General features: G+C 42.0%; 2 protein-coding genes and 1 long non-coding RNA gene across 7 annotated transcripts in view; 1 reads left to right on the top strand and 2 right to left on the bottom strand.

Annotated features, from left to right (window-relative positions):
* Nucleotides 1–729: 729 nt before the first annotated feature.
* Nucleotides 730–20,214, bottom strand: LOC115785714 (UDP-glucuronosyltransferase 2A2-like). Of its 3 annotated transcripts, none has more exons than XM_030737528.1 (8): nucleotides 20,204–20,214; nucleotides 19,381–19,481; nucleotides 7,077–7,851; nucleotides 6,772–6,920; nucleotides 6,494–6,625; nucleotides 5,877–5,964; nucleotides 5,318–5,537; nucleotides 730–1,219 (listed from the first exon to the last, which is right to left on the bottom strand). In XM_030737528.1, exons 3-8 carry the CDS (start codon nucleotides 7,792–7,794, stop codon nucleotides 934–936), a joined length of 1,593 nt encoding a protein of 530 aa, XP_030593388.1. In that variant the 5' UTR covers nucleotides 7,795–7,851; nucleotides 19,381–19,481; nucleotides 20,204–20,214; the 3' UTR covers nucleotides 730–933. The 3 variants fall into 3 exon arrangements, with proteins under 3 accessions (XP_030593388.1, XP_030593387.1, XP_030593386.1); XM_030737527.1 differs by lacking the exon at nucleotides 20,204–20,214 and adding an exon at nucleotides 19,878–19,903; XM_030737526.1 differs by lacking the exon at nucleotides 20,204–20,214 and having other exon boundaries at nucleotides 19,381–19,510.
* Nucleotides 9,696–19,449, bottom strand: LOC115785712 (UDP-glucuronosyltransferase 2A2-like). Of its 2 annotated transcripts, XM_030737524.1 has the most exons (7): nucleotides 19,381–19,449; nucleotides 17,892–18,666; nucleotides 17,587–17,735; nucleotides 17,308–17,439; nucleotides 16,718–16,805; nucleotides 14,986–15,205; nucleotides 10,778–11,063 (listed from the first exon to the last, which is right to left on the bottom strand). In XM_030737524.1, exons 2-7 carry the CDS (start codon nucleotides 18,607–18,609, stop codon nucleotides 10,778–10,780), a joined length of 1,593 nt encoding a protein of 530 aa, XP_030593384.1. In that variant the 5' UTR covers nucleotides 18,610–18,666; nucleotides 19,381–19,449. The 2 variants fall into 2 exon arrangements, with proteins under 2 accessions (XP_030593385.1, XP_030593384.1); XM_030737525.1 differs by lacking the exon at nucleotides 19,381–19,449 and having other exon boundaries at nucleotides 9,696–11,063; nucleotides 17,892–18,609.
* The window catches only part of LOC115785719 (uncharacterized), a 19,124-nt gene continuing 13,361 nt past the window's right edge, over nucleotides 19,688–25,450 (top strand). For both annotated transcript variants that reach the window (XR_004020378.1, XR_004020379.1), the window contains exon 1: nucleotides 19,688–19,946. This is a non-coding gene — a long non-coding RNA (uncharacterized LOC115785719). The remainder of the gene's footprint in view (nucleotides 19,947–25,450) is intronic.

Genomic DNA, 25,450 nt, shown 5'->3' with positions numbered 1-25,450 from the left:
AGCTCCTCTCTTCACCCGAGTGTCCAGAACATACGGCCGCAGATCTGATGATACGATTACAAAATCGATCATCGACCTGCGACCTAGGGTGTCCTGGTGCCATGTGCACTTATGGACATCCTTGTGTTCGAACACGGTGTTTGTTATGGACAAACTGTGGTTTGCACAGAAGTCCAATAACAAAACACCATTCGGGTTCAGATCGGGCAGGCCGTTCCTCCCAATCACGCCCCTCCAGGTCTCACTGTCATTGCCCACGTGAGCGTTGAAGTCTCCCAGCAAGACTATGGAGTCACCAGATGGAGCACTCTCCAGCACCCCGCCCAGCAACTCCAAAAAGGCTGGGTACCCTGAACTGTCATTCGGCGCATAAGCGCAAACAACAGTCAGGACCCGTTCCCCAGCCCGGAGGCGCAGGGAAACTACCCTCTCGTCCACTGGTGAAAACTCCGACGTACAGGCAGAGTTTTCAGTTTGTATCAGTTTGTGGGAAACTGTCAGGATACGGACGGCTGTTTGTTTTTGTCACTTGATTTCTCTTAATATGACTTCTGCGTGTAAAATTTAGACTTGGAGCCTTTCTTCCACATCTGTATAAATGCTTATGGCATGTAGCGCTAAGATGACCTAAAAGGGTGACCTCCCATGGATATTACTCAGATAAAAGCATAGAATGAATTTCCTCCGTGTGTGTTTTTATTTTTTGTGTTTTTAACTCACAAAAGCCAATAAACATTTAATTTTTAATGTCAGATTACATCAGGTGTAATTATGCAATTTGGCACATTTATCAACCAATTAAAGTAATTAGTGGTGATACAGAAAGGAGTGGACAATGGATATTTCACCATATATATATGAAGGAAAGTTTCATGTAGGTGAGAAATGCTGGCTCCAGCCCAGAACTCAAAGCACCTGTTTCAGTTCGGTCTGTTATTCAGCCTTCCTTTTTGGCTTTCCCTTCCTGCCACACCACCTGTGCCAGCAGAAACTGCAGGTCTTGATGAAGGTGAATATGAGGAGTAGAGCTAAGGTGAGGAGGAAGCCCAGGACATCGAGGCTGTGATACTGGTACCAGGTGAGCTCGTAGGCCTGGACCTTCAAGTGCTTGGCCCCTTTGTTTCTCATGGTGAACTCAATCCAGAAAACCGCCTCATCCAGAGCACTCATGGGTCTGTCGTGGTGGATGCTGGACAGCCTCATAGCATTTTCTTTGTACCTGTGAATGGATATATGGGTTTAAAAAGGGGGTTTTGAATTGCATCTTTTCATACTATATAACAGCTCGATATTTAAACTGTAGAGCAACAAATAGTGCAACTGAAGACAACTGTCATCAACCACTCTTCCAGTATCAGTTATCAGCTGTAAGATCTTAGAATATAAGAATATAGAGCTATTATTATGCATCTAAGTCTTAGATGCATAATAATAGCATTCTTGAATAATGTACCTGTAATATGTCCTTTCTAATCCATTACCATAGGTCTGGTTTTATGGCATTTTCTAGTGTTTTAAGCATTTCAAACTGCTTTCGGTATTCTGTCTCAAGTATTTTGGCTTTAGTCTACACTTATCCCATGTAAACTGACACCCATTTGGAACAATCCAGATATATGTCAGAAAAAAGTACTAAATTTTTCAGCATGGCAAGAGAAAGGAAAAAATAATCTAGAACATGTTATTCAAGATATAACCTTTATTTCATTTCAAGAACTTCAGCAACAGTAAATTTCTTGAAGATCATCAATTGAGGTCCAGCATACAGGCAAGACTTAATTTGTTGTCTGAACTCAGAAATCCCTCTATGGGTAACAGAATTTCTAAATCTTTATACTCCTAATCTGCTCAGATGAGGGAGTGGCGGTTTGCCAGGGGGGACTAGTGTGTGTGTATGTGTGTGTGTGTGTGTGTGTGTGTGTGTGTGTGTGTGATGTTTGTTGTCTTTTGTGTGTGGATGGGTGTTTGTGTGTGGGTGTGTTGGTGTCATGTTTGTCTGCAGTGTGGGTGGGGGTGCTGGCCTTGAGTACAGTGGGGCTCTGGGCCTCAGACCCTACAGTCGGGTGTAGGGAACCGGATTGCTCGTTGTTATCCTGCTTGCAATTGCTGTCTGTGTTTACCTCTGTGCCGCACACAGATGCTGCAGTACTTTTGCTTGGACCGTAAATATGTTCGCAGCACAGCAGCGTGTTGACTGTCCAGGAGCTCAGTGATGCCATTTTTGTGCCCCTCAGCTTCCATGTCCAGATGAGGACCCGCACACAGTCATACGCAAAGGATCAGTTCGTGAGTCAGCTTTTCTCATGAAGCATCTTAATGCGTCCCTGCAACTTCGGAGACGGGACCGCGTGATTACACGTGTCTCCACCGCTGTGTTTGCAGCTGCGCTTTTTGCTGAGAAACTCGACACACTGCGCAGTTTATGCAGCGTTTTTCCGACTGTGAAGCTCAGAAATTCACATCACAGTTTTTACCAGAAAAACTTGCAAATTCTCCTCAGTTTGAAATATATTCATTTTTCCTGATGTGATTTTTGAAGAAAAATATAATTTTATATTTTATTTAATTTGTTGGGGAAAAAGTTGCTGTATTCTGGCCATTCAAATTCATAATCCTGTTCGGCCCATGACTCAGACTATCTCTTCAGTTTTGGCCTGTCCTGCAGAGGTGGCAAAAGTACTGACATTCTGTACTTAAGTAGAAGTACAAGTACTTATGTTAAAAAATACTTTAGTAAAAGTCGAAGTACTGGTTCAACTTCTCTACTTAAGTAAAAGTAAAAAAGTACAGGCTCTGAAATGTACTCAAAGTAAGAAAGTAAAAGTAGTTTTTTGGAGGATGTTTCTACCTGCTATTTTTGTGTAAAACAAACCGAACCTTATTATATATTATTGTAATAATATAAAATAGTACATGAGAATACAAATGTTATTCCAATCTAAATTTTAATCCTAATGAATGCACTCAGCTTGAATCTGTTCTGTAGGACACAATCTGTGAAAGGGAATTTAAACACAGCTCTATTCTCTGTGTCCTCCATAGTAGAGGGTGACTGTGCCTCCACCTAAACACAAACATGAGGATACTCAGGGGTTACAGTGGGATTCAGAAGGTGGAGGAACCCTAAGATCAGCTGTAGTGGCTCTGCATGGGGAGAAGAATCACAGCTTTCTATTGTGAGCTGCAGTAAATGATGTTGGTGTGCAGGCTGTGATCAGCTGACCTGCTGCTGCTGCTCTGAGGTTTACTGCTCTGTGTGGATGAACTGAACTCACAAAGATGTAACCCAGTATTTCACAGCTCTCTGAGCTGATCTCCATCCCCTACACTGACACCATACAGGCTGTAGAAATGTTGGATTCAGTGAATGAATCTCAGCATCAGCAGCTTTGATTCAAACTCATCTCTGCTGCACTGATGTAACCTGTAACTCTGACCATGAACACAAACACTGTGCTCCAGTCCAACACAGAGCTTCACTGTAAATACAGTACAACAAGCTAACCTATTTATTACACACTAAACTGCAGTATTTTCATAGAATCTTTGAATAACACAAAGTCAGCATTCTTCAGTTTGTTTTCCAGTCCTTACCTTTAAATCTAACCTCTCTTCTTCCTCTCCTGTCCTCTTTCTCCATCTCTGAGTGAACTTCTCTCTCTTTGCTCTCCCTGAAATACAGCAGCTCTTCTTTTAGCTAGCAGACACACTGTGTGACAAACTGCACACACTTTGTGTGTTTGCTGATATTTGTTGAGCATTTAGAAACGTTGCATTTACCTGCCACACGTTACTCCCTTTATGCTCGCTCCTCTTCAGTAGCGCTAGCTAAGCTGTTTGTGTGCCGCAGCGCAACTTACGGACTCGGTCCGGCCCGATTATAGCGCTATAAATGATACATTAATTATATGGGTTTGCGTATTTAATCCCTTTGTACGAGATAAGCCCCGGTGATGTAGGATACGCAGTACGATTGTCTCTTATGTGTTATTATTCCTCCATTTAGGCTCAGATCGTTTTATGTTTGAAGGCGCACTGACCGGAAATGCAAACTTCTCTCTGACGTTAAAAAGTAACGAGTCTGTTTGAAAATGTAAGAAGTAGAAAGTACCGATACTTGTATAAAAATGTAGGGAGTAAAAGTAAAAAGTAGTCAGAAAAATAAATACTTAAGTAAAGTACAGATACCTGAAAAATCTACTTAAGTACAGTAACGAAGTATTTGTACTTCGTTACTTCCCACCTCTGCTGTCCTGTGATTGAGTTTGACACCCCTGATCTACATGGATGTTAAAATCACCCACTTAAGAGTTTGACCCACCAGAGAGGAGGCGTTCCATGATCTGTACAGATCTGATTTTTTTTCAAATGTGACCTCCGTGAATCGCCACCTTATCGTGGTGGAGGGGTTTGTGTGTCCCAGTGATCCCAGGAGCTATGTTGCCCGGGGGCAACATAGCATGGACCCAGGCCACTTGGATATGTGGTCCTAAATCCGATACATATCCGATCTTTTCAAATGCTACCTGTGTCTGTACGGCCAGGTTGCATTGATCCGACCTGCATGTCATTGATACTCGACAAACGTCACTATTCTGTGTCCTGCTACGTGGAAGTGGGAAAAAAAAACAAACTTACTTCTGCAAACACTGAGCATGCTCACTAAGTGTGATGTTTTTCCGTCCTCTACTGCTCATGCGGGACACTTGTAGGTTTGTTTGCAGTTCACACACAGATCACATACAAGTCGCATGTATTTGGAAATGTGAACGACCATGCAAAAAAAAAAAAAAAATCTGATTTCACAAAAAAACAGAATTGGGTCACTTCAGGCTGCAGTGTGAACGTAGCCTTAGCAGCAGATTAGAAGCATCACAGCAGAGCGACAGTTAGACACTTTATGCATCACCAAATGAATACATGCACATTCTGTGGCAATGCGGCATTTTAGTCAGTGGTTTTAGTAAGGTATGGCTTAGCAGCATGCCCTTATAAAACATATTCCCCTAGCAGTGAATCTATAGTTTTAAACCAACACTCTGAACACTTTAGCCAGGGGAACACAGAGCCACTTTTATGACACAGAAAGCTTGACATAGCTTGCTCTTGCTTCATAGCACACTCCTCTGTAGGGCTGTTGACTTCTACAGAATGTAATTTGCAGCCAGAAGAGTTTTTCTCCTGCTGGAGATTAGAAATGCATGTTTAAGGTACATCTGTATGGTCTCACTTTTTATATTGAGCCTACATCCATCTTTTATGTACAGTCTATGTTCTCAGTGCCTAATCCAAAGTGTGGAGAGTTCAACGAACTTACGATTTGTCATTGATGACGGTGGTGATCGCGTCTCTAAGATCCTCAGTTGTCATGAAGTTCAAGCGAAGAAAAACTGCAGCTCCTTTAGCCTTCATATGGATCATGTTGTCCGGCTGGTCACCAAACATGGGGATGCCCACCATGGGAACACCGTGGTAGATGGCTTCATAAATCCCATTTGTTCCCCCATGAGTGATGAAAGCTCTAGTCTTAGGGTGACCTGATGGATGAAACATCTGAAGTTAGTTTTTCACACTTGGACAGAAGGAGGACTTCAGTAAATCTGAACAAGTAGGCTGAGCTAAAATAGATTTTCACATTTAAAGAAATAACATCGTAAAGCAGCAGCTTAGACAAACATTAACTAACCAAAGTCGGAAATTAGCACATGGTGCAATTGGTAATCGAGATAGCATCTGTTAGAAAATTGTATTTCATCCATTTTACCTTGTGTTAATAAATAAAATGCTCAGCCTTCAAAAATACATTTAGTGTTGATTGCACCTTTAGCTTGCTTCACCAAAGTTTTAAGAAAATTTTTGGTACCAACTTTTCTTACCCAGGAGGTCATTCTGAGGGATCCAGTCATATATTCTAGTGTTGACCCCCAATGTTTCTGGCTTCTCTCCTCTGTATCTCCACAGCACCTACAAACAGTATAAGATTTCTAAGATTATGTGTTTTTTTTTTTTTTTTTTTTTTTTTTTTTTTTTTGCAGTATACTCACATTTCCACTTTAAATAAAACATTAGGAAAATCCTGCAGTTTGCCTTTTTGGTCACCTGCATTCTACCTGTCTTCCACTGGTATGTGGGTATATGTGCCTAACTTCTGAGTCCTGGACCCTATACTAGGAGGCGAGTTCGACATACCCAGGATATGTTTCCATTCATTATCTGGATTCACTTATCATCACTTATCCTATACAACCTTCACCAGAGACATTATCAAATGGTGATTTAAAATCTACAAAGATCCACTGGCTGTGGATGTGAAAATGGAGGCAGCTGATTGCCACAACGCACCTTCAGAGTGAAATGTTTACAGTGTGAAATGTCATTAAGAAATAGTCATTCATTTCTGGAGGTCAGAGGTAAAGCACTCTGCAACTGAAACATGAAAAACTGCTCCACACTATCAGGGGTTATAGAAGTTGATTGCAGTTTATCCTCTGACCTTTTGTGGGATCTGAGCGAGGGCTGAGGCTATCATGTTGGCCTTCTCCTTGGTGATGTTTTTGATGAAGGATCCCAAAGTGAAGACCACAATGCCATCATCTCCAGAACTCTGCACAAATTCATCCATATCCTGCAAGAAGGTTATCATGATCTCACTGCCAGCCAAGCAGCTGTTTTTCCATCTTTGTTTAACATTTTGATGACCTCAGTGTTCAAGTCAGGAATACTCTGTGGTGAAATGATTACTCAGGTTGTAATAGTAATAACAGTCATTACCTCTGGTAAAGGTTTAGCAGGTCTGCAGTGGAGCCCACCAACAAATTTGAAGTTGGGGAGGAAAGGACGGGGGAATTCATAATCCCAGTAGGTTCGGATTAACCAGATGTCTGCTTTACCCATCATCTCACAGGCACTGCTGGGAGCTCCTGTTGCAATGCATAAGTAATGGATATCAAAGTATCACTAAAATTCTATGAAAAACACATTTTCTTAAATAGATTTGATGAGTTATGAAAATATTGCATTTCCATCATTAGCAGGCTTAAAACATTTTAGCCAGTGTTTCATGTCTAATTGCTCACCTTTGACTTCAGAGTAATATCGATCTACTACTTTCCAAAAAATGTGATCAATCACGATGTCTTGCAGAGCGTAGAAGAGAGTGTTCCACACCCTTTCTGAGATGTCCATCTTATCTGTGAGTTTGCTCATAGCACCGGGCACAAAGGATGGTGGAGCAGGCATCTGACCACAATGCCTCTCCCAGTTATGAGCTAAGGAGAAGCGCAAGGAGAAGACGAGCGGGATGCCCAAAATATCTGCTACCAAGTCACTGCCGGGGTAGATGGGGTCAGCCAAGAGGAGGTCGTAATTTCCCTCTTTCAGCTTCTTCATGATGACGTCTGATTTCACCACACCGTCCAAATACTGTATAGAAAACTTCAAATCAGTTTTCAGTATCTCAACGACTTTGATGAAGTACTGCAAATAGTTCATGTGATCCATCTCATACATGGCGAATTGGAAGAACTCTTCTAGAAACTCTTCCATGGCCTCCATTGAGAGAGAAACGTTGAAGGGCTCATAGTGAAAGCGGGAGGGTTCATTGGTGTTCATGTACAATGACGTGCTCGGGGCTAGTACAGTCACCTGGTGTCCCCTGTCGACCAGCGTCTCCAGAACAGGCTTCATGTTTATCCAGTGGCTGCCTTCAGTGTACCACACCAAAATGTTCCCTCCGTTTGCACTCCATGCCACACAGAGTACCAGCAGGACGCAGGCAGAGACACGCAGCTCCATGGTGTCTGAATGTCAGCAGGTAAACCAGCTGTAGCCTGATCCTTTTGTAAAAGTATCCTTGACGGATAATTATTAACTAGATAGAGATCAACGCTCAATCATTTCTTTTTGTCCTGGATTGATCATTTCACAGTGGGTTAAAAGGTAATGGCAGCAAAGTTGACATCATGGAAAAACAAGACTGATTTCTGACCTGTATGAGAAATCCACTAAGAAAGATGTCAGAGCTCGAGGTTGTAATTGTCAGTTGAGCAGAGACAGAGTGAAGTAATGCACAACAAAGATTCACCTGTATAGGCTGGGGTGCTGTTACACAATCTGAGGAAGTTATGGGTGCCTGTGCAACTGTTTCCTTGCATCCCACTGAAATGTGAGTGAGAGTCAGGATTGTTAGGATTCAAACTGTTTCCCCATTTGAGATCTGATAGCACAGGGATGGAAGTTTAAAGTTTTGCCAATATTTGCAAGATGGTGGAGTCAACAAATATGACGAGGATGATAAAATGAAGGAACTGATACCAGTGCAGCTCTGTTTATAGCCTGGGTGACCTTCAGGTATTAGTGAGGAGGATGTGAGGTTCAAGACACCTTGTTGAGCTTCATAAGCATTGACACCATTCTGACTTCACACAGGCTGGAAACAGACTTTTTTACTCAAGGTGGTGACTTCTCGGCTTCTTTTAAGGCACAGCTGCTTTCACATCTGTCAGTGTCAGCAGATCCTTGCTGGACTCTGATACACGTGACTGATATGAAACCCAGAGGTGGGAAGTAACGAAGTACAAATACTTTGTTACTGTACTTAAGTACATTTTTCAGGTATCTGTACTTTACTTGAGTATTTATTTTTCTGAGTACTTTTTACTTTTGCTCCCTACATTTTTACACAAGTATCTGTACTTTCTACTTCTTACATTTTCAAAACAGACTCGTTACTTTAGGTTTAACACGTCTGAGAAAAAATAGCATTTCCGTCAAACATCAAACAATCTGAGACTAAACGGAGGAATAATAACATAAAAGAGACAATCGTACTGGCGTATCCTCCATCACCGGACTTATCGCATACAAAGGGATTAAATACACAAACCCATTTAATTAATGTCTCATTTATAGCGCTATAATCAGGGGTTACAGGGGGCCAGACCGAGTCCGTAAGTTGCGCTCGCGGGACATAAACAGCTTAGCTAGTGCTACTGAAGAGGAGCAAGTATAAAGGGAGTAATGTGTGGCAGGTAAATGCAATGTTTCTAAATGCTCAACAAATATCTGCAAACACACAAAGTGTGTGCAGTTTGTCACACAGTGTGTCTGCTCGCTAAAAGAAGAGCTGCTGCATTTCAGGGAGAGCAAAGAGGGAGAAGTTCACTCAGAGATGGAGAAAGAGGACAGGAGAGGAAGAAGAGAGGTAAGATTTAAAGGTAAGGACTGCAAAACAAGTATGCTGACTTTGTGTTATTCAACGATTGTATGAAAATATTGCAGTTTAGTACCTAATACCTTTTATATTATTACAATAATATACAATATAATGAGGTTCAGTTAGCTTACAGAAAAATAGCAGGTAGAAACGTCCTCCAATAAGTTACTTTTACTTTCTTACTTTGACTACATTTCAGAACCTGTACTTTTTTACTTTTACTTAAGTAAAGAAGTTGAAACAGTACTTCAACTTTTACCAAAGTATTTTTTAACACAAGTACTTGTACTTCTACTTAAGTATAGAATGTCAGTACTTTTGCCACCTCTGATGAAACCACCTGGATATTTTTGAAAGGTTTGTAACACAGAGCAAGTCACATTTGAAGATGGCGCTGTGAACATAATCTCCCCTCTAAGACCTTTTCTTTGATGCTTTTGTCTTTATTACACACCAGTATTCAACAGCATAGCCTAGAAATATTGCAATTATTTCACATTCTTTAAATTCACAACAGGTATGGACACTGAGAGAAACCCAGTAATCAGACAGATGAGCAGCACGTGGTGACTGCAAGGAGGAAAATACTCCCTTTATCTCTCTTCAGGTTTTTCCATGGGATCAACACACAAACTCAATCCACAAATTCGGCAGGATAAGATTTATTGCCAAGCATCATTTCAACTATGAAACAATCAACCAAACACAAATTTCCTTACTTTTTGTGATAAGTTTATTTATAAACAGAATTTTATAAGTAGCAGAATTTTAGTTTAGTTTTAATTCACTACAGCCCTTCTGCAGGATTTAAAGTGAAAATCCAGGATGTGACCACTAAGAAAAGATTCAGATATCTTCCTGTTTACTGCAGCTGCTCCATAGGATAGTGGTGAATACGTGGGTGGTCTTTCCCCCATTGTCTGGGCCCCCCCCACAAAGCCAAAAGCTGAATATATTGGAAGAGTAGGTATGGCTTTAATTTTGCTCAATGAAGAGTCATAGTCTGTACTATTTATGACCATGAGTCATTCATGACCAACATGTTAGACAATGCTCAGCCAATCAGAAGTTGGCATCACAGGTTAATCAATAAGGCTGCAGGCTAAAACTGATGTTACTTTAAACAGACTGGATTCCCCAGTTTCTCACTCTCTGCCAACTGTTCAGTGACTGAGGTCAGCTGCTAGATATGGGGAATCTCCACTTTCTTCATTCCAATCAATAATGGTCAAGTAGGTATAGCTAATCACACAGCACAAAATCATCACATGAGTAGGCTAAGCCAATCAGGCATGAGAAAGAGGCTTCGTATAATTAGCGTATATTATCACACCATTAGCAGCATTAAATCCTTCATGCTGATACAGCAATTATCGTGTTGCACATCTTTGAAGAGTAAAGAACACATGTCAGATTTCATGGCTCTGCTCCTGGTGGTTTGGAGTCTACAGACCGGAAAGATCAAACCTCACGGATAGACGAGCAGACGGACGGTGTAATGATCATAACCTCCCGCTTTACATTGCAGTCCAGACCTCAAAGCACCTGTTTCAGTTCGGTCTGTTATTCAGCCTTCCTTTTTGACTTTCCTTTCCTGCCACAGCACCTGTGCCAGCAGAAACTGCAGGTCTTGGTGAAGGTGAATATGAGGAGTAGAGCTAAGGTGAGGAGGAAGCCCAGGACATCGAGGCTGTGATACTGGTACCAGGTGAGCTCGTGGGCCTGGACCCTCAAGTGCTTGGCCCCTTTGTTTCTGACGGTGAACTCAATCCAGAAAACCGCCTCATCCAGAGCACTCATGGGTCTGTCGTGATGGATGCTGGACAGCCGCATAGCATTTTCTTTGTACCTGTAAATGGATATATGGGTTAAAAAAATAGATATTTGAATTGTTATTGTCATCCCAGTGCCTAAGCAGAACAACACCACCTCACCGAATGACTACAGACTGGTTGCATTCACGCACATTATAACAAAGGGCTTTGTTTGAGCCACATCAAATCTACACTACCACTCACCTTAGATCCATATCAGTATGCATATAGGCCAAACAGATTGACAAAAATGGATTTATTCAGAAGGTATGTACATTAATTCTACATGTTCCCGGCATGTTTTCATCTATGCTGGGGCCCGCATATTTGTGCATAATCTGGTGATCGGTGGCCAGCACTGTTGCCAACTTTTGTGTAAGAAACCTCGCTGTTGGCTGTTTCAAAAGTCGCTAAAAGGACGAATCGAGGTCCGGGGGGTGGGGGTGGGGGGGTGGAGTGTCTCCCTCGGTGTCAAAGCGAGGTCCGGGCGATGCCATAGCGTACGAAGGGCACTGTATGTACACAAAACATGGCGACAGCTTTCAGGTTTTCTGGTGTTGAACTAAAAAGTGATTTCTGATTTTTTTTTTTTTTGGAATGTATTATCTTTGGTTATATCGGTATATAGAATAGAATAGAATAGAATGCCTTTATTGTCATTATACAGGATGTACAATGAGATTGGAGAAATAGACTGTGTTGCACAGGATTTATGAAGGGCTTATATATAAAATGAAGAAATTAGTTTTTACAAATATATTTATGACTCTGCATTGTAATCAATCCAGTCCCTTTTAGCAACTCTTTATAGAACTGTAATGTTATATTTGTTGTAATTTCTGCAGCCCTCTTGGCCAGATCTCTCAGGAGAAAAGACATTTTCTCCTGATAGTTTTTACCTTCAATAATAAAGAATATATGAAAGTCAGTTTGCCACTTCTTGGCAAAGTGACTTTCGTATCTCCTTGTGAGAGGAGTGTTGTGTCTCGCTCAAAATGACATATCATTCATGAGATATATGTTTGACACATGTTTCACAGATTTTAGCCTAAAAATTCATCAACAGCAATTTAAATACAACAAATCATTTTCTTGGCAAATACCGGAAATCCCTTTTTGGCAGACGATCACTTTTTGGCACAACACCGGCATATCTCCAAAACTCCCCAAAAGTCGCTGATGTCACTGAAAAAGTCACTAAATTTGTTGCTAGTCGCTTTTTGGATAAAAATTTGCTAGGGAGTGTCCTGAAAAGGCAACACTGGCCACCGGTGCTGCCAAAAACTGACTGCAGCTTTTACCATGTGACAAATGTTCTTTATTGCTCAAAATTAATTGATATCATTCATAAGAGATAATGTTTGAGATATGCTTGACAGATTATAGGCCAACGAGTCATTTACAACAATATTAATACCAGCAATAATTTTTTTTGGCAAATACTGGAAATCACTTTTTGGCACAAGACCGGCTATTCAGATGACAAATCACTCCACTGCCACTGTGTACAGTGTACAGCATGTACATTTTGCGTACATGCAGTGCAGTGCACATTCACCTTCAAATCAGTTTGTTACACCATATAAATTCTAATATAGGTATATCTGTTAATTACAGGGTGTACCCTGCTTCTTGTCCTGTTACAGCTGGGATAGGCTCCAGCCCTCCTGCGACCCTGAAAAGGATAAGTGGAAGAGAATGGATGGATGGATTTTTATTACTGCAAAAATACAATGTTTTAACAAATAGGAAAGAGTATATTTGATACCAAGATCTACAGAATTTTTCAACACCAGGAGGTGTTTGTAATGCTTCCTATTACATTAAAATACCAAAGAACCAGGTGAAATTAAATGTCATGAAAAGAGATCAACATTTTCTTTGTACACTTTTTTTTTTTTTGGGGGGGGGGGGGGGGGGGGGGGGGGGTCTGAAAAAGAGTACTCTTTGTACACTTTGGAAAATGTTGATAATTGCAAATGACCCCTAAGTTATTAGATGCAGCTTTCGTTCAAGAGAGATAAATGTTGTTGCAGGTGTGTTGGAAAAAGTATATAAGTGTTTGTAGTCATCTTGCTTGACCTCTGTTTTAGAAACTCTTAGTCACATGCTGCGTCAGGTTGTTTGCCTGAAAGAATGTGTAACTCACTCTTGGGTGCTGACCTCGATAAAAGGAACACAGTATTCCGGGGAACAGCAACAGTCCTGAAAAGATAATCACTTACAGCATGTTTGTTTCATTACTGTTATTGGCTTCTTCTCGCACCTGTCTATACAGCTGATAAGTGTATGAATACACTTACAATCGTGAATATTGTGTTGGATGGTCAGAAGTAAAGTCAGAAGTAAAGTCAGAAGTAAAGTCAGAAGGCGGTGTTATCATTTCATTTCCAAGGCCGTGAGAACTGCAGAGGCAACTCTTATCATATTTTGTTGGAAATGCACCTATAAAAGACGGCTTGAGACACTGCTCCAAGGAGCCATTTTGCATTGTCTCACTAAATGTAAAAGCTCTCGTGCACATAAATAAATCTTTCATTATTCTGAGTGTGTGTGTTCCTGGACTTTGATCATTTTTCTAACAAGGTGTCACATACAATGACAATAAAGGCATTCAATTTGATTCAACTTGAGCGTGGCTCTGACTGAGAACCTAACGGCACTGCACATTCAATGACGTGTCAATCACAAGTTCAGGAAGCACAGGACTGACCCAGCTCCCCTCTACATCAACGGCGAGCGTGTGGAGAGGGTCCACACCTTCAGGTTTCTTGGTGTCCTCATCTCTGCTGATCTTTCTTGGTCAGATAACATCACAGCTGTTATCAAGAAGGCTCAGCAGCGACTTCACTTCCTGAGGGTCCTCAGGAAGAACAACTTGGACTCAAACCTGCTGCTGACCTTCTACCGCTCATCCATTGAGAGCCTGCTGACGTACTGTATCACAGTATGGTACGGCAGCTGCACTGAGGCAGACAGGGTCAGGCTTCAGAGGGTAGTCAAGACAGCACAAAGAATCGTTGGCTGCCCTCTCCCCTCCCTGATGGACATCTACACCTCCCGCTGCATCAGCGGGAGGTGTAGATGGAACATCATCAAGGACAGCTCACACCCTGGCTTTGACCTGTTTGACCTGCTGCCCTCTGGCAGGCGCTACAGGTGCATCAAAGCCAGAACAAACAGACTCAAGAACAGTTTCTTTGCCAGAGCAATCACCACCCTGAACTCACACACTCACCCGCTGTAACTGTGCAATATTATATTATTCATACTGAACAATATCTGACATTCCTATATTGTGTAATATCCAGTATTCATTCACTAGTGCAATATTCATTCACCAAGTGCAATATGCATCATCTTCATTATTATATGTATACACATATTTACTTTTCTTACAATGTACAGATGCACCAATGTATGTATATATTTTTATACATTCTATTTTTTGTATATTTTACACATTGTTTATTTCTGTATATCTCTTGATTATATTGATCATACTAGATTATAATATTTTTATAATATTTTTATTTTAGAGAGTTTGATTTTCTGTACATGGCACTGAACAGGAGTGGCCCTCCAATCTCATTGTACATCCTGTATAATGACAATAAAGGCATTCTATTCTCTATTCTAAGTTGGGCACAGTCCAAAGCGTACCATGTTTCATCATCTGTTTTATGTTAATGTGACCATCATTTACCAAATCAATATTGTGCTGCCATTACTCTTGACTTTGTAGCACACTCCTCTGTAGGCTTGTTATCCTATTGACTTCTGTAGAATGTAATTTGAAGCCAGAGGAGTGTCCCCCTGCTGGAGATTGGAAAGAATGCACGTTTAAGGTACATCTATACGGTCTCACTTTTCATGCTCCGAGCCTACACTCATCTTTTATGTACAGTCTATGTTTTCGGTGCCTAATCCAAAGTGCGGAGAGTTCAAAGAACTTACGATTTGTCACTGATGACGGTGGTGATCGCGTCTCTAAGATCCTCAGTTGTCATGAAGTTCAAGTTGAGAATAACTGCAGCTCCTTTAGCCTTCATATGGATCATGTTGTCTGGCTGGTCAGCAAACATGGGGATGCCCACCATGGGAACGCCGTGGTAGATGGCTTCATAAATCCCATTTGTTCCCCCATGAGTGATGAAAGCTCTAGTCTTAGGGTGACCTGATGGATGAAACATCTAAAGTTAGTTTTTCATGCTTGGACAGCAGGAGGATTTCAGTAAATCTGAACAAGTAGGTTGAACTGAAATTGATTTGCATGGTCAGACAACTAACATTATAGAACAACTGCTTAATGTAGGAGGTTTGTGCAAGATAATCAAGACAGCATCTGTTAGAAAATTGTATTTCATTTATTTTACCTTGTGTTATTAAGTAAAATGCTGACAATCTTCAAAAATATATCTAATGTTGATCGCACCTTTAACTTATTTCTCCACAGTTTCAATAAAATCTGTGATTGGTACTAGGGCTGCACGATATATCGAAAAAATATCGTCATCGCGATATTGGCACGTGTGATAGGCATATCTAAAAAATGCGCGATAATTTCTAATTATTTAATGTATAAATCACGTCTTTCTTTATGTCCGCACTTTGACCAATCCCGCGCGACCTTAAATGTGAAGGTGCCGCGTCGCTATTGGCCAGAGCGAGCACATGCTCTCAGCGGCACAGGGAGCACGTACACACACAGAAGGAAAACAAGCATGGCGGGAATTGAAGAGACGAGTCGAGACGAAAACAGAGAGCAACTTTTTCCTAAAAGACACTGCACCTCCGGAATTTGGGACGACTACGGTTTTTCCACACAGGACGAGTCACAGACACAAGTTCTTTGCAAGTCATGCCGAAAAATCGTGGCTATGTCAAGAGGAAACACGACAAACCTCCTTCAATACAACCACAAGGAACTTTACAACGTATATTTAACATCTAAAAACCCACAGCCTACTCCAGTAAAGTCAAGCAAATGAAAGGCAAGTTCACAAACTAACATAAATGATAGTTTCGCTTCTGCCGCTCCTTATGAGAAGGCAGAGCTCAGTGAAGTGGATTTTTATGCTAGCACTACTGACTTGTGGTCCAGTCGAACCACTGAGCCATACATGAGTTTTACCGTGCACTTTTTGACATGCAAATTTGAGCTCATTACACGCTGCCTATAAGTAGCATACTTCCCAGAGACACACACTGGTGAAAACATTGCTGCTGCCCTGCGGGATGTTTTGAACAACTGGAACTTGCCCGAACACAAACAAGTGGCCATCACAACAGATAACGGAGCGAACGTGGTGAAGGCTGCTGAGGTCAACAACTGGTTCAGAGTGCAGTGCTTTGGCCATTGCCTGCATCTGGCAATTGGTAAGTGTTAAAGATAAAAAATTACGCTCAAGACATATAGCCCTAATGTACTATAACATTTAAATAAAAAACAAACAAACATGTGAACATGTTTGTTTATATGTTAAATAAATGCAACATTTGAAATGCATATTTGTTGTTGGTATACATTTTATAGATTTTTTTTTTCTTATTGGTCATGTATATTGCATTTTTAGGTAAAAAGAAAAAATATCGCGACAATATCGTTATCGCAATACTAGACCTCCATATCGCATATCGCACTAATTTCCAATATCGTGCAGCCCTAATTGGTACCAACTTTTCTTACCCAGGAGGTCATTCTGAGGGATCCAGTCATATATTCTAGTGTTGGCCCCCAATGTTTCTGGCTTTTCTCCTCTGTATCTCCACAGCACCTACAAACAGTAAAACACTTCTATACACTGTTTTTTGTTTTTTTGCAGTATACTTAAAGTTCTACTTCAAATAATATATGACAAAATATTAGGAAAAAACCCGCAGGATGTGTTTTTGGTCACCTACATGCTACCTGTCACCTACTACCACAAATTAATCAGTGTGATTTATGTGTATGAACTTTTTAATGGTAACTTCATATTTAATATGAAATTTTAAAAGTTAGGTTTGGGGACCCATCAAGACTTGTCATTAAGAATCAGCTGTTGCCAAAGTCTGACTACTCACAACCTGTTTTAGAAAAACTGGTTGTGGAAGCAAAATGGAGGCAGCTGATTGCCACAACGCACCTTCAGAGTGAAATGTTTACAGTGTGAAATGTCATTAAGAAATAGTCATTCATTTCTGGAGGTCAGAGGTAAAGCACTCTGCAACTGAAACATGAAAAACTGCTCCACACTATCAGGGGTTATAGAAGTTGATTGCAGTTTATCCTCTGACCTTTTGTGGGATCTGAGCGAGGGCTGAGGCTATCATGTTGGCCTTCTCCTTGGTGATGTTGTTGATCATGGATCCCAAAGTGAAGACCACAATGCCATCATCTCCAGAACTCTGCACAAATTCATCCATATCCTGCAAGAAGGTTATCATGATCTCACTGCCAGCCAAGCAGCTGTTTTTCCCCATCTTTGTTCAACATTTGGTGACCTCAGTGTTCAAGTCAGGAATACTCTGTGGTGAAATGATTACTCAGGTTGTAATAGTAATAACAGTCATTACCTCTGGTAAAGGTTTAGCAGGTCTGCAGTGGAGCCCACCAACAAATTTGAAGTTGGGGAGGAAAGGACGGGGGAATTCATAATCCCAGTAGGTTCGGATTAACCAGATGTCTGCTTTACCCATCATCTCACAGGCACTGCTGGGAGCTCCTGTTGCAATGCATAAGTAATGGATATCAAAGTATCACTAATATTCTATGAAAAACACATTTTCTTAATCAGATTTGATGAGTTATGAAAACACTGCATTTCCATCATTAGCAGGCTTAAAACATTTTAGCCAGTGTTTCATGTCTAATTGCTCACCTTTGACTTCAGAGTAATATCGATCTACTACTTTCCAAAAAACATGATCAATCACGATGTCTTGCAGAGCGTAGAAGAGAGTGTTCCACACCCTTTCTGAGATGTCCATCTTATCTGTGAGTTTGCTCATAGCACCGGGCACAAAGGATGGTGGAGCAGGCATCTGACCACAATGCCTCTCCCAGTTATGAGCTAAGGAGAAGCGCAAGGAGAAGACGAGCGGGATGCCCAAAATATCTGCTACCAAGTCACTGCCGGGGTAGATGGGGTCAGCCAAGAGGAGGTCGTAATTTCCCTCTTTCAGCTTCTTCATGATGACGTCTGATTTCACCACACCGTCCAAATACTGTATAGAAAACTTCAAATCAGTTTTCAGTATCTCAACGACTTTGATGAAGTACTGCAAATAGTTCATGTGATCCATCTCATACATGGCGAATTGGAAGAACTCTTCTAGAAACTCTTCCATGGCCTCCATTGAGAGAGAAACGTTGAAGGGCTCATAGTGAAAGCGGGAGGGTTCATTGGTGTTCATGTACAATGACGTGCTCGGGGCCAGTACAGTCACCTGGTGTCCCCTGTCGACCAGCGTCTCCAGAACAGGCTTCATGTTTATCCAGTGGCTGCCTTCAGTGTACCACACCAAAATGTTCCCTCCGTTTGCACTCCATGCCACACAGAGTACCAGCAGGACGCAGGCAGAGACACGCAGCTCCATGGTGTCTGAATGTCAGCAGGTAAACCAGCTGTAGCCTGATCCTTTTGTAAAAGTATCCTGGAAAGATAATTATGAACTACATAAAGCTGTATTCTGACTCATTTCTCTTTGTGCTGCACTGATCATTTCACAGTGGGTTAAAAGGTAATGGCAGTAAAGTTGACATCACTGAAAAAACAAGACTGATTTCTAACTTGTATGAGAAATCCACCAAGAAATTAAAAAGATGTCCGAGGTTGTAGTAGGTTGTAGTTGTTAGTTGAGCAGAGACAGAGTGAAGTAATGCAAAACAAAGATTCAACTGTATAGGCTGTGGTGCTGTTACATAATCTGGGGAAGTTATGCAATTGTTTCCTTGCATCCCTGAGTGATAGTCAGGATTGTTAGGATTCAAAGAAGCCGTTTCCCCATTTGACTTTTTCTGTGTGTTTGGAGTGTAAAGTTAGTGTGCACTGTAGTGTGTTTAGTGTGTTGTGTAGTCACGGGCAAGCCAGAGCCATAAAGCCACCAAAGGCAGACTCAAATGTAAACGCTGTCTCCAGGTGTACAACAGGAGCGCCACACCTGGAAGTATCAGACCTATGACACGCCCCTCTGTGTTGCGGTGGACAAGAACTGCTTTTTGGTGTGGCACAAATAATTTGTGTGGCATCTTACTGTGACACCTGAATGTTTGTACACCCACCCCCCTCCTGCTCCCCCCCCCAAAAAAACAAATAAACAACACAAAGTCACAGGTAGGCTGACAAACCAACAAACGAGTGCGCTTACCTTGGACCTGCAACAGGATATAGATCACGGAGTATGGAGCAATTATGCCAGATTACCAGGTGATACGCCCATGCGTGGCTCTGTTTATATAAGATCGGAACCTGCGAGGAGACACATCCACACTGTTACCGCCACTGGCAGTCAGGAGGAAATAAAGCAGAACTTCTCTCCAGAAGGAACTTGGCTAGTCCACGTGGGCAGTTGCAAAAGTCGGTCGCGTTTGAATGTTTCAATTTTGGAACTTGTGGAAATCAAAGGAAAACGTGCCCGTGAACGCAACTCTCGCGAGACTTAGTGCGAGATTCAACATGGCGACATACACTACCTAAAAAGTAAACAAAACTTCTGACCTACTTAGAAAATTCACAAAACTAATCTCTCTTCTAAATCCTGGAATCTACACCATCCGCCAAGCTGAACGAATGGGAAGACTTCATCGACGCCTGTTTTAACCGGATTTGTACCAAGAACGAAGACAAGAAGAAATTTAAAACTACCAGTTTAACGATTCACCGAGCAGCCCGGAACTTTCACCAGCGACACCTCCAGGACTTTGTTGCAAAGAAGTAGGAAATAGGCTTGATACAACACACACACACACACACACACACACAAAACAAAGTCGTATCAGTCCGCAAACAATACATAAAAGAGGGAAAGAAAGCCATCCATCCTAGAAAAGTTCTACAACGATGGACAAATTTTCCAAGATGAAAATGTCTCATATACATAAATTAGACGGCCGTCTATATCAGGTTAAGGACCTAAATCCTTAAACCTAAATTTTCTGCATAGAAATGAATCACTGAGCGCTTCTGACCACCTGTCTTTGTGTTTGTTTTTCCACCACACCAACACACTGCATTCCCAAGCGCACCTAAAAATAAATATGCACCATCTCACCCTCTGATGGATATAATCTCCCTATCAATGTTGCATAATAGCAAACCGTTTCACCATCCTCCTTTGTAACATGCAATATCTGTGGAAGCAGTACTCAGGCAAAGAAAATGGAGGTTTTTAATCATCTGGCCAAACTTCAAGCTGATATATGTCTCTTGTAAGAAAACCAACTATCAAAAACTGATCATTATAAATTAGAATTATCATAATTTAGTTATTTTAAGCACACTACAAAACAAGACAAAGATGTGTTTGCAATTTAATTGATAAAAATATTTCATTTAACCACAACTCTACTATTGTAGATCCTGAAGGATGTGTTATCATTGTAAACATTTTGATTAAAAATAGCCCAGTAAGTATTGGCAATGTTTGTGGCCCAAATGCAGATAATCCATCTTTTTTTTAAAACATTTTTTTCCTCTATTTCAAATCTTCCAAACCAACATAAGTGACCAACATATCCTAGAATGCTCAGAAAAAGTTAAACATTTCATGAGTGAGCTTGGGCTCTGTGACATTTGGCAACTACAACATCCAAATACTAAAGATACTGATTTTTCTCACAAGCTCATCAGTCACACTCTCTCATCGATTACTTTCTTACAAGTAAATTGGTTATTTCAAATATTTTAGAACCAAGGATACATCCCATCACTATTAGTGGCCATGCCCTTTTAACATTTTAAATAGAATATAATTAGTCCTCAGAAATGGCATTTCAACATTTCTTTTCTCAAAGATCCAGAATTTGACAGTGTAGTCTAAAATCAAAGATCCAACCTTTAACTTATCATCATATCTCTGTCATCTCTGTAGACATAAAAATGATAAGCAAGGCTCTGGTTCATGAAATGGAAAAAGTCATGGATTCCATAATAATCCACCGAGATCAAACTGTTTTTATCAAAGGTAGACACACATGCAGCAATGCACACAGACTGTTTAACTTAACTCACTTTTCATCTCTACAAAAACAAAAACTATCATAGTAACTCTAGATGCAGACAATGCATTTGATACTGTGAATGGGGCTTTCCTGTTTGCTATGTTAGAGAGACTGGGCTTCAGAAAGTTATTTATTAGATGGATCAAGATTCTTTAGAGCACCCCTTCAGCCACCGTTATCACCAATGGACTAACCTCACAAAGTTTCACATTGCACAGGGGGGAGTAGGCAGGGATGCCCACTCTCTCCTCACTATTAATTAAAAGAGTAGTGGAATTTTAGTTGAGTTGTAAATCACTGCAGTGCTTTTGCAGGAAGTGAAAATCAACACATAAGCAAGAAAGTGAAGTGTTATGTTTCCTAAAAGGGTGTGACCAGTAAGAAAAGCTTCAGATATCTTCCTGTTTACTGCAGCTGCTCCACGTTATGGTGGTGACTACATCACCCCATCATCTGGGCCCCCATCACAAGCTGACCCTCAAGAGGCGCCCAGGAGGCATCCTAGTAAGATGCCCAAATCACCTCGACTGTCTCTTTCTGATGTGGAGGAGCAGCTCTACTCTGAGCCCCTCCTGAATGACTGCACTCTTCATCGTATCTCTAAGGAAGAGGTCAGCCACCCTTCAGATGAAGCTCATTTCTGCCACTTGTATCCACAATCTCATTCTTTCAGTCACTACCCAAAGTGAGCATGAGCAGACAGACTGGTGCAGCGTCTGCATCACATCGGCCACTGTCAGTCTCCTGCTTCCATCTCCCATCACTTGTGAACAAGGCCCCTGAGATACTTAAACAATTCCTTGGTGGCAGGGCCCCTGGGGTGGATGAAATTCACCTGAGTTTCGGAAGGCTCTGGATGTTGTAGGATTGTCTCTGCAACATCATGTGGAGATCTGGAGGAGTTTACCTACCTCAGTGACTCCACCCCCAGTGATGGCCGAGTCGTCCCCCTCATCCCCAAACCCTGCTTCTACTACAGAAGGCGTGTCAGTGGGATTAAGGAGGTCCTGGAAGTGTTCCTTCCACCACTCAACTATAGCAGCATATAGTTGAGTCGGCTGATGGTTTGCCAGAATCGCTTCAAGGCAGTCTGAATGTCTTTTTCCATGGCCTCACCAAACTCCTCCCACACCCGAGTTTTTGCTTCAGCCACCACCTGAGCTGTATTTCCCCCAGACCTGCTGGTAACCAATCACCTGCTTCTGAAGTCCCACAAGCTAACCTAGCCTGATAGGACTCTTTCTCTTTCTTCACCTTGATGGTCCTTTTTATCTCCAGTGTCGTCCATCTGGTTCGGGGACTACCACTATGACAGGCACCAACCACCTTGGTCTGTGTATTTTGCGGCCAACGGATTTTCGTTTAGGAATCAGAAATAAAACTCCAGACTGGAACGGAGTCCAGCCCTTTTCCAGGAGACTGGTTCCAGAGCCCAGGCCATGCATTGAGGTGAGCCCAGCTTTGTTTAGGCAGTATCTCTCAACTTCCCGCACTAGCTCAGGCTCTTTCCCCAACAGAGAGATGACGTTCCATATCTCAATAGCCAGCATTGATAGCCGAGAATCAGTTCGCCAGGGCCTTCACCCAACACACATTGCACCCGACCCCTCCGATGCCCCTTGCAGATGGTAGGCCTACTGGAGGGTGGACCCATGTCTACTCTTTGGGCTGCGTCTGGCCGGGCCTCATGGGCTAAGGCCTGGCCATCAGGCGCACTCCCGTGAGCTCCAGTAACTCTATCCTGGGCAGGGTAAACTGTTCCATTGATGTCTCTTCCATAGGGGTCATTGGAATCGCTCTGTCTGGCCCCTCACCCAGGACCAATTTGCCTTGGGTGACCCTACCATTGGTAAAACCCCACCAGACAACATAGCTCTAGGGATCATTGGGACACACAAACCCTTTTACTGTGATAAGGTGGCAATTCACAGAGGAGTTTATTCAATTAAATACAATTTTAATTATACAGTGCCAAATCACAACAAATCTAACATTATAGAGCAACAGCTTAGAGAAAATTAACCAATGTACGAGGTTTGCACAAGGGGAAACTGGTAATCAAAATGCATGCACCTGTCCAAACCATCTCATGGCTTCCTGATGGCTTTGTGCATTGCCTGACTCCATTTTCAGATCCTCAGCCAGCTGCCTGTAGGGAGAACATTGCACTTTTTTAATAAGTGAGACTTTGTCCTTAAGAAATACCACAAGATTGACATTTGGGGTGCTGAGTGAAATCCCTCGACAGTTATGGGAGATATCGCTGTAACTTTAGTTATTTGTAAGTGTAAACTTCCCTCTCTTTGCACCATAGTGGTGCAGAAGTTAGCACTGTTTTAGCAAGAAGATTCTGGGTTTGAATTAGAGATCCACCCACAATATGCAGCCTTTGCATGGGATGTTGGCCCAGTCCTGACTCAGTTACTGAAGGCAAACGTTTTGCATCTGAACTGGGAAAATGTTGGATGCCTAGTTTAGGTTTTCTCCAGGTGCTCTGGCATGTTAGGTAACTAGTGTCTCGAAATGAACCTCGTCACGGCCTGTGACCTGTCCAAGTTGTTCCCTGCTGTCAGCTGGGAGAGGTTCCAGACTACTGGCCCCAAGATTCATAAGTAGTTAAGAAAATAAATGGATGGAGTTTTATTTTTGTCTGCACAAACAAAATTTCATGAACTGATCCTTATATCAAGTTTGAGTTCCAGTGTTGGTTTATGACCAAATACTTTCAGGTCTGACAATATTCACATGCCTCTGCTCTACATTTGGAAAAGCAGCAAATGCACTCATGCAAACATGATACACTAAGATGTTGAACATTATACCATTAGCATTTAGCTGAAGGTACTGCAGTGTATAAGTACAACTCTCCTAACATTTTATAGACTCATAGTAGAGCGATATCTAGGAGTAGAAAGGGGCAGCTGATTTCAGAAACCTGCTGGGGAGAGAGGGGTCAGAGGAGTTGTCAGCCATGCCTTCAGGAATCGTTGTTGTTCTTGGGAAATGTCACCGCTGACTGTTTGGGCGTGTAAATCTTAACTCTGGGTACTTTGTCCCCCTCATTAACATTGTAGATTCCTTTTGACGCTGCATTCAAGAGCATCTGGAAAAACAATAAGCATTTGAATATTGGATTCAATGCCCCGTTGAGGCAGTCATTGGCCATTCAGTGTGCCAGTGTTTTCAACCTTAGACCTCCCCTGATGGTGCAGTGGATGTGTGACAGAAACTAATGATCAACCAGCAGAATCACTGAGCTGCTAACTGTGCTTTTTGCCCTCATATTTAATTTTCTCTGGAATTCAACAATCTACCGTTTCCTCTCTACAATCCTGCTGCTTCCTTTCCTTCCTTCCTTCCTCCTTCCTCGCTCTGTCTTCCCACCACAGGGTAAGGGGTTACAGCGCATTGCTTTTTGAAGTAGACATTTGCATAATCAGATTAGGATGTGTGATTGTCAGTGGGCTCCCCCATCAGAGGGTGCTCCAGAGGAGAGAGGGTGCTGTCCAGCCCAACAATGGAAGACTCCCCTCCTCTCTCACTATCCAACCAGCCCTGCACCTGCATCCCACCCACCCACACACCCATGCTGCAGGTCGACAGCGGCAAAAATCTACGCTTGGACCCGAAATGGTGAGAGAGCAAGAGGAAGGTGCAGGAGGAGGAGGAGGGGTTCGAGTGTATGATGGGAGTGGGAGGGCAGGGGTTGAGCTGAGATATTTAAACATGCAGAGTGTGAATTGGCTTTAAGGGGATAAAGAGCTCAGGGCCTATCGGTTGGCACCCAACTCCAGAAATTCTTTTTCATGGGCGCCTCAGCCGGGAGAGCGAGGGGCTGCCTGCACTGATCTGGCCCATTGTGATAACGGATTCAGACAGTGTGCTAGACGCTGATAAGGAAATGTGCTCTCAATAGACGATTGCCCACATACTTGGAAGAGAATAGTCAGTCAGGCAAATATACTTGGTGAAGGGAATGAGAAGCGTACAGATTTATTATTGTTTCTCAGTGCATGGTTTCATAATCCTTGTGGAAAGTTGAGGTCAGAGTTATGCTCACACTGTTGTTGGGCGTTTTCTGTAAATAAGGTGTTTCAGCAAAATGCAGCGTGTGTGCAGAAGGTTTCACACGCCTTGCTCCAGCGTCAAATGATTAACTTATTGAACATTAGGGTGAATTTCATGTTCCGCTGACAAAGGAGGACCCTGTTGTTTTAA

The sequence above is a fragment of the Archocentrus centrarchus genome, chromosome 9 (assembly GCF_007364275.1).
Source record: "Archocentrus centrarchus isolate MPI-CPG fArcCen1 chromosome 9, fArcCen1, whole genome shotgun sequence".
NCBI classification, from domain to species: Eukaryota; Metazoa; Chordata; class Actinopteri; order Cichliformes; family Cichlidae; genus Archocentrus; species Archocentrus centrarchus.
This window is presented reverse-complemented; position numbering and strand designations above follow the sequence as displayed.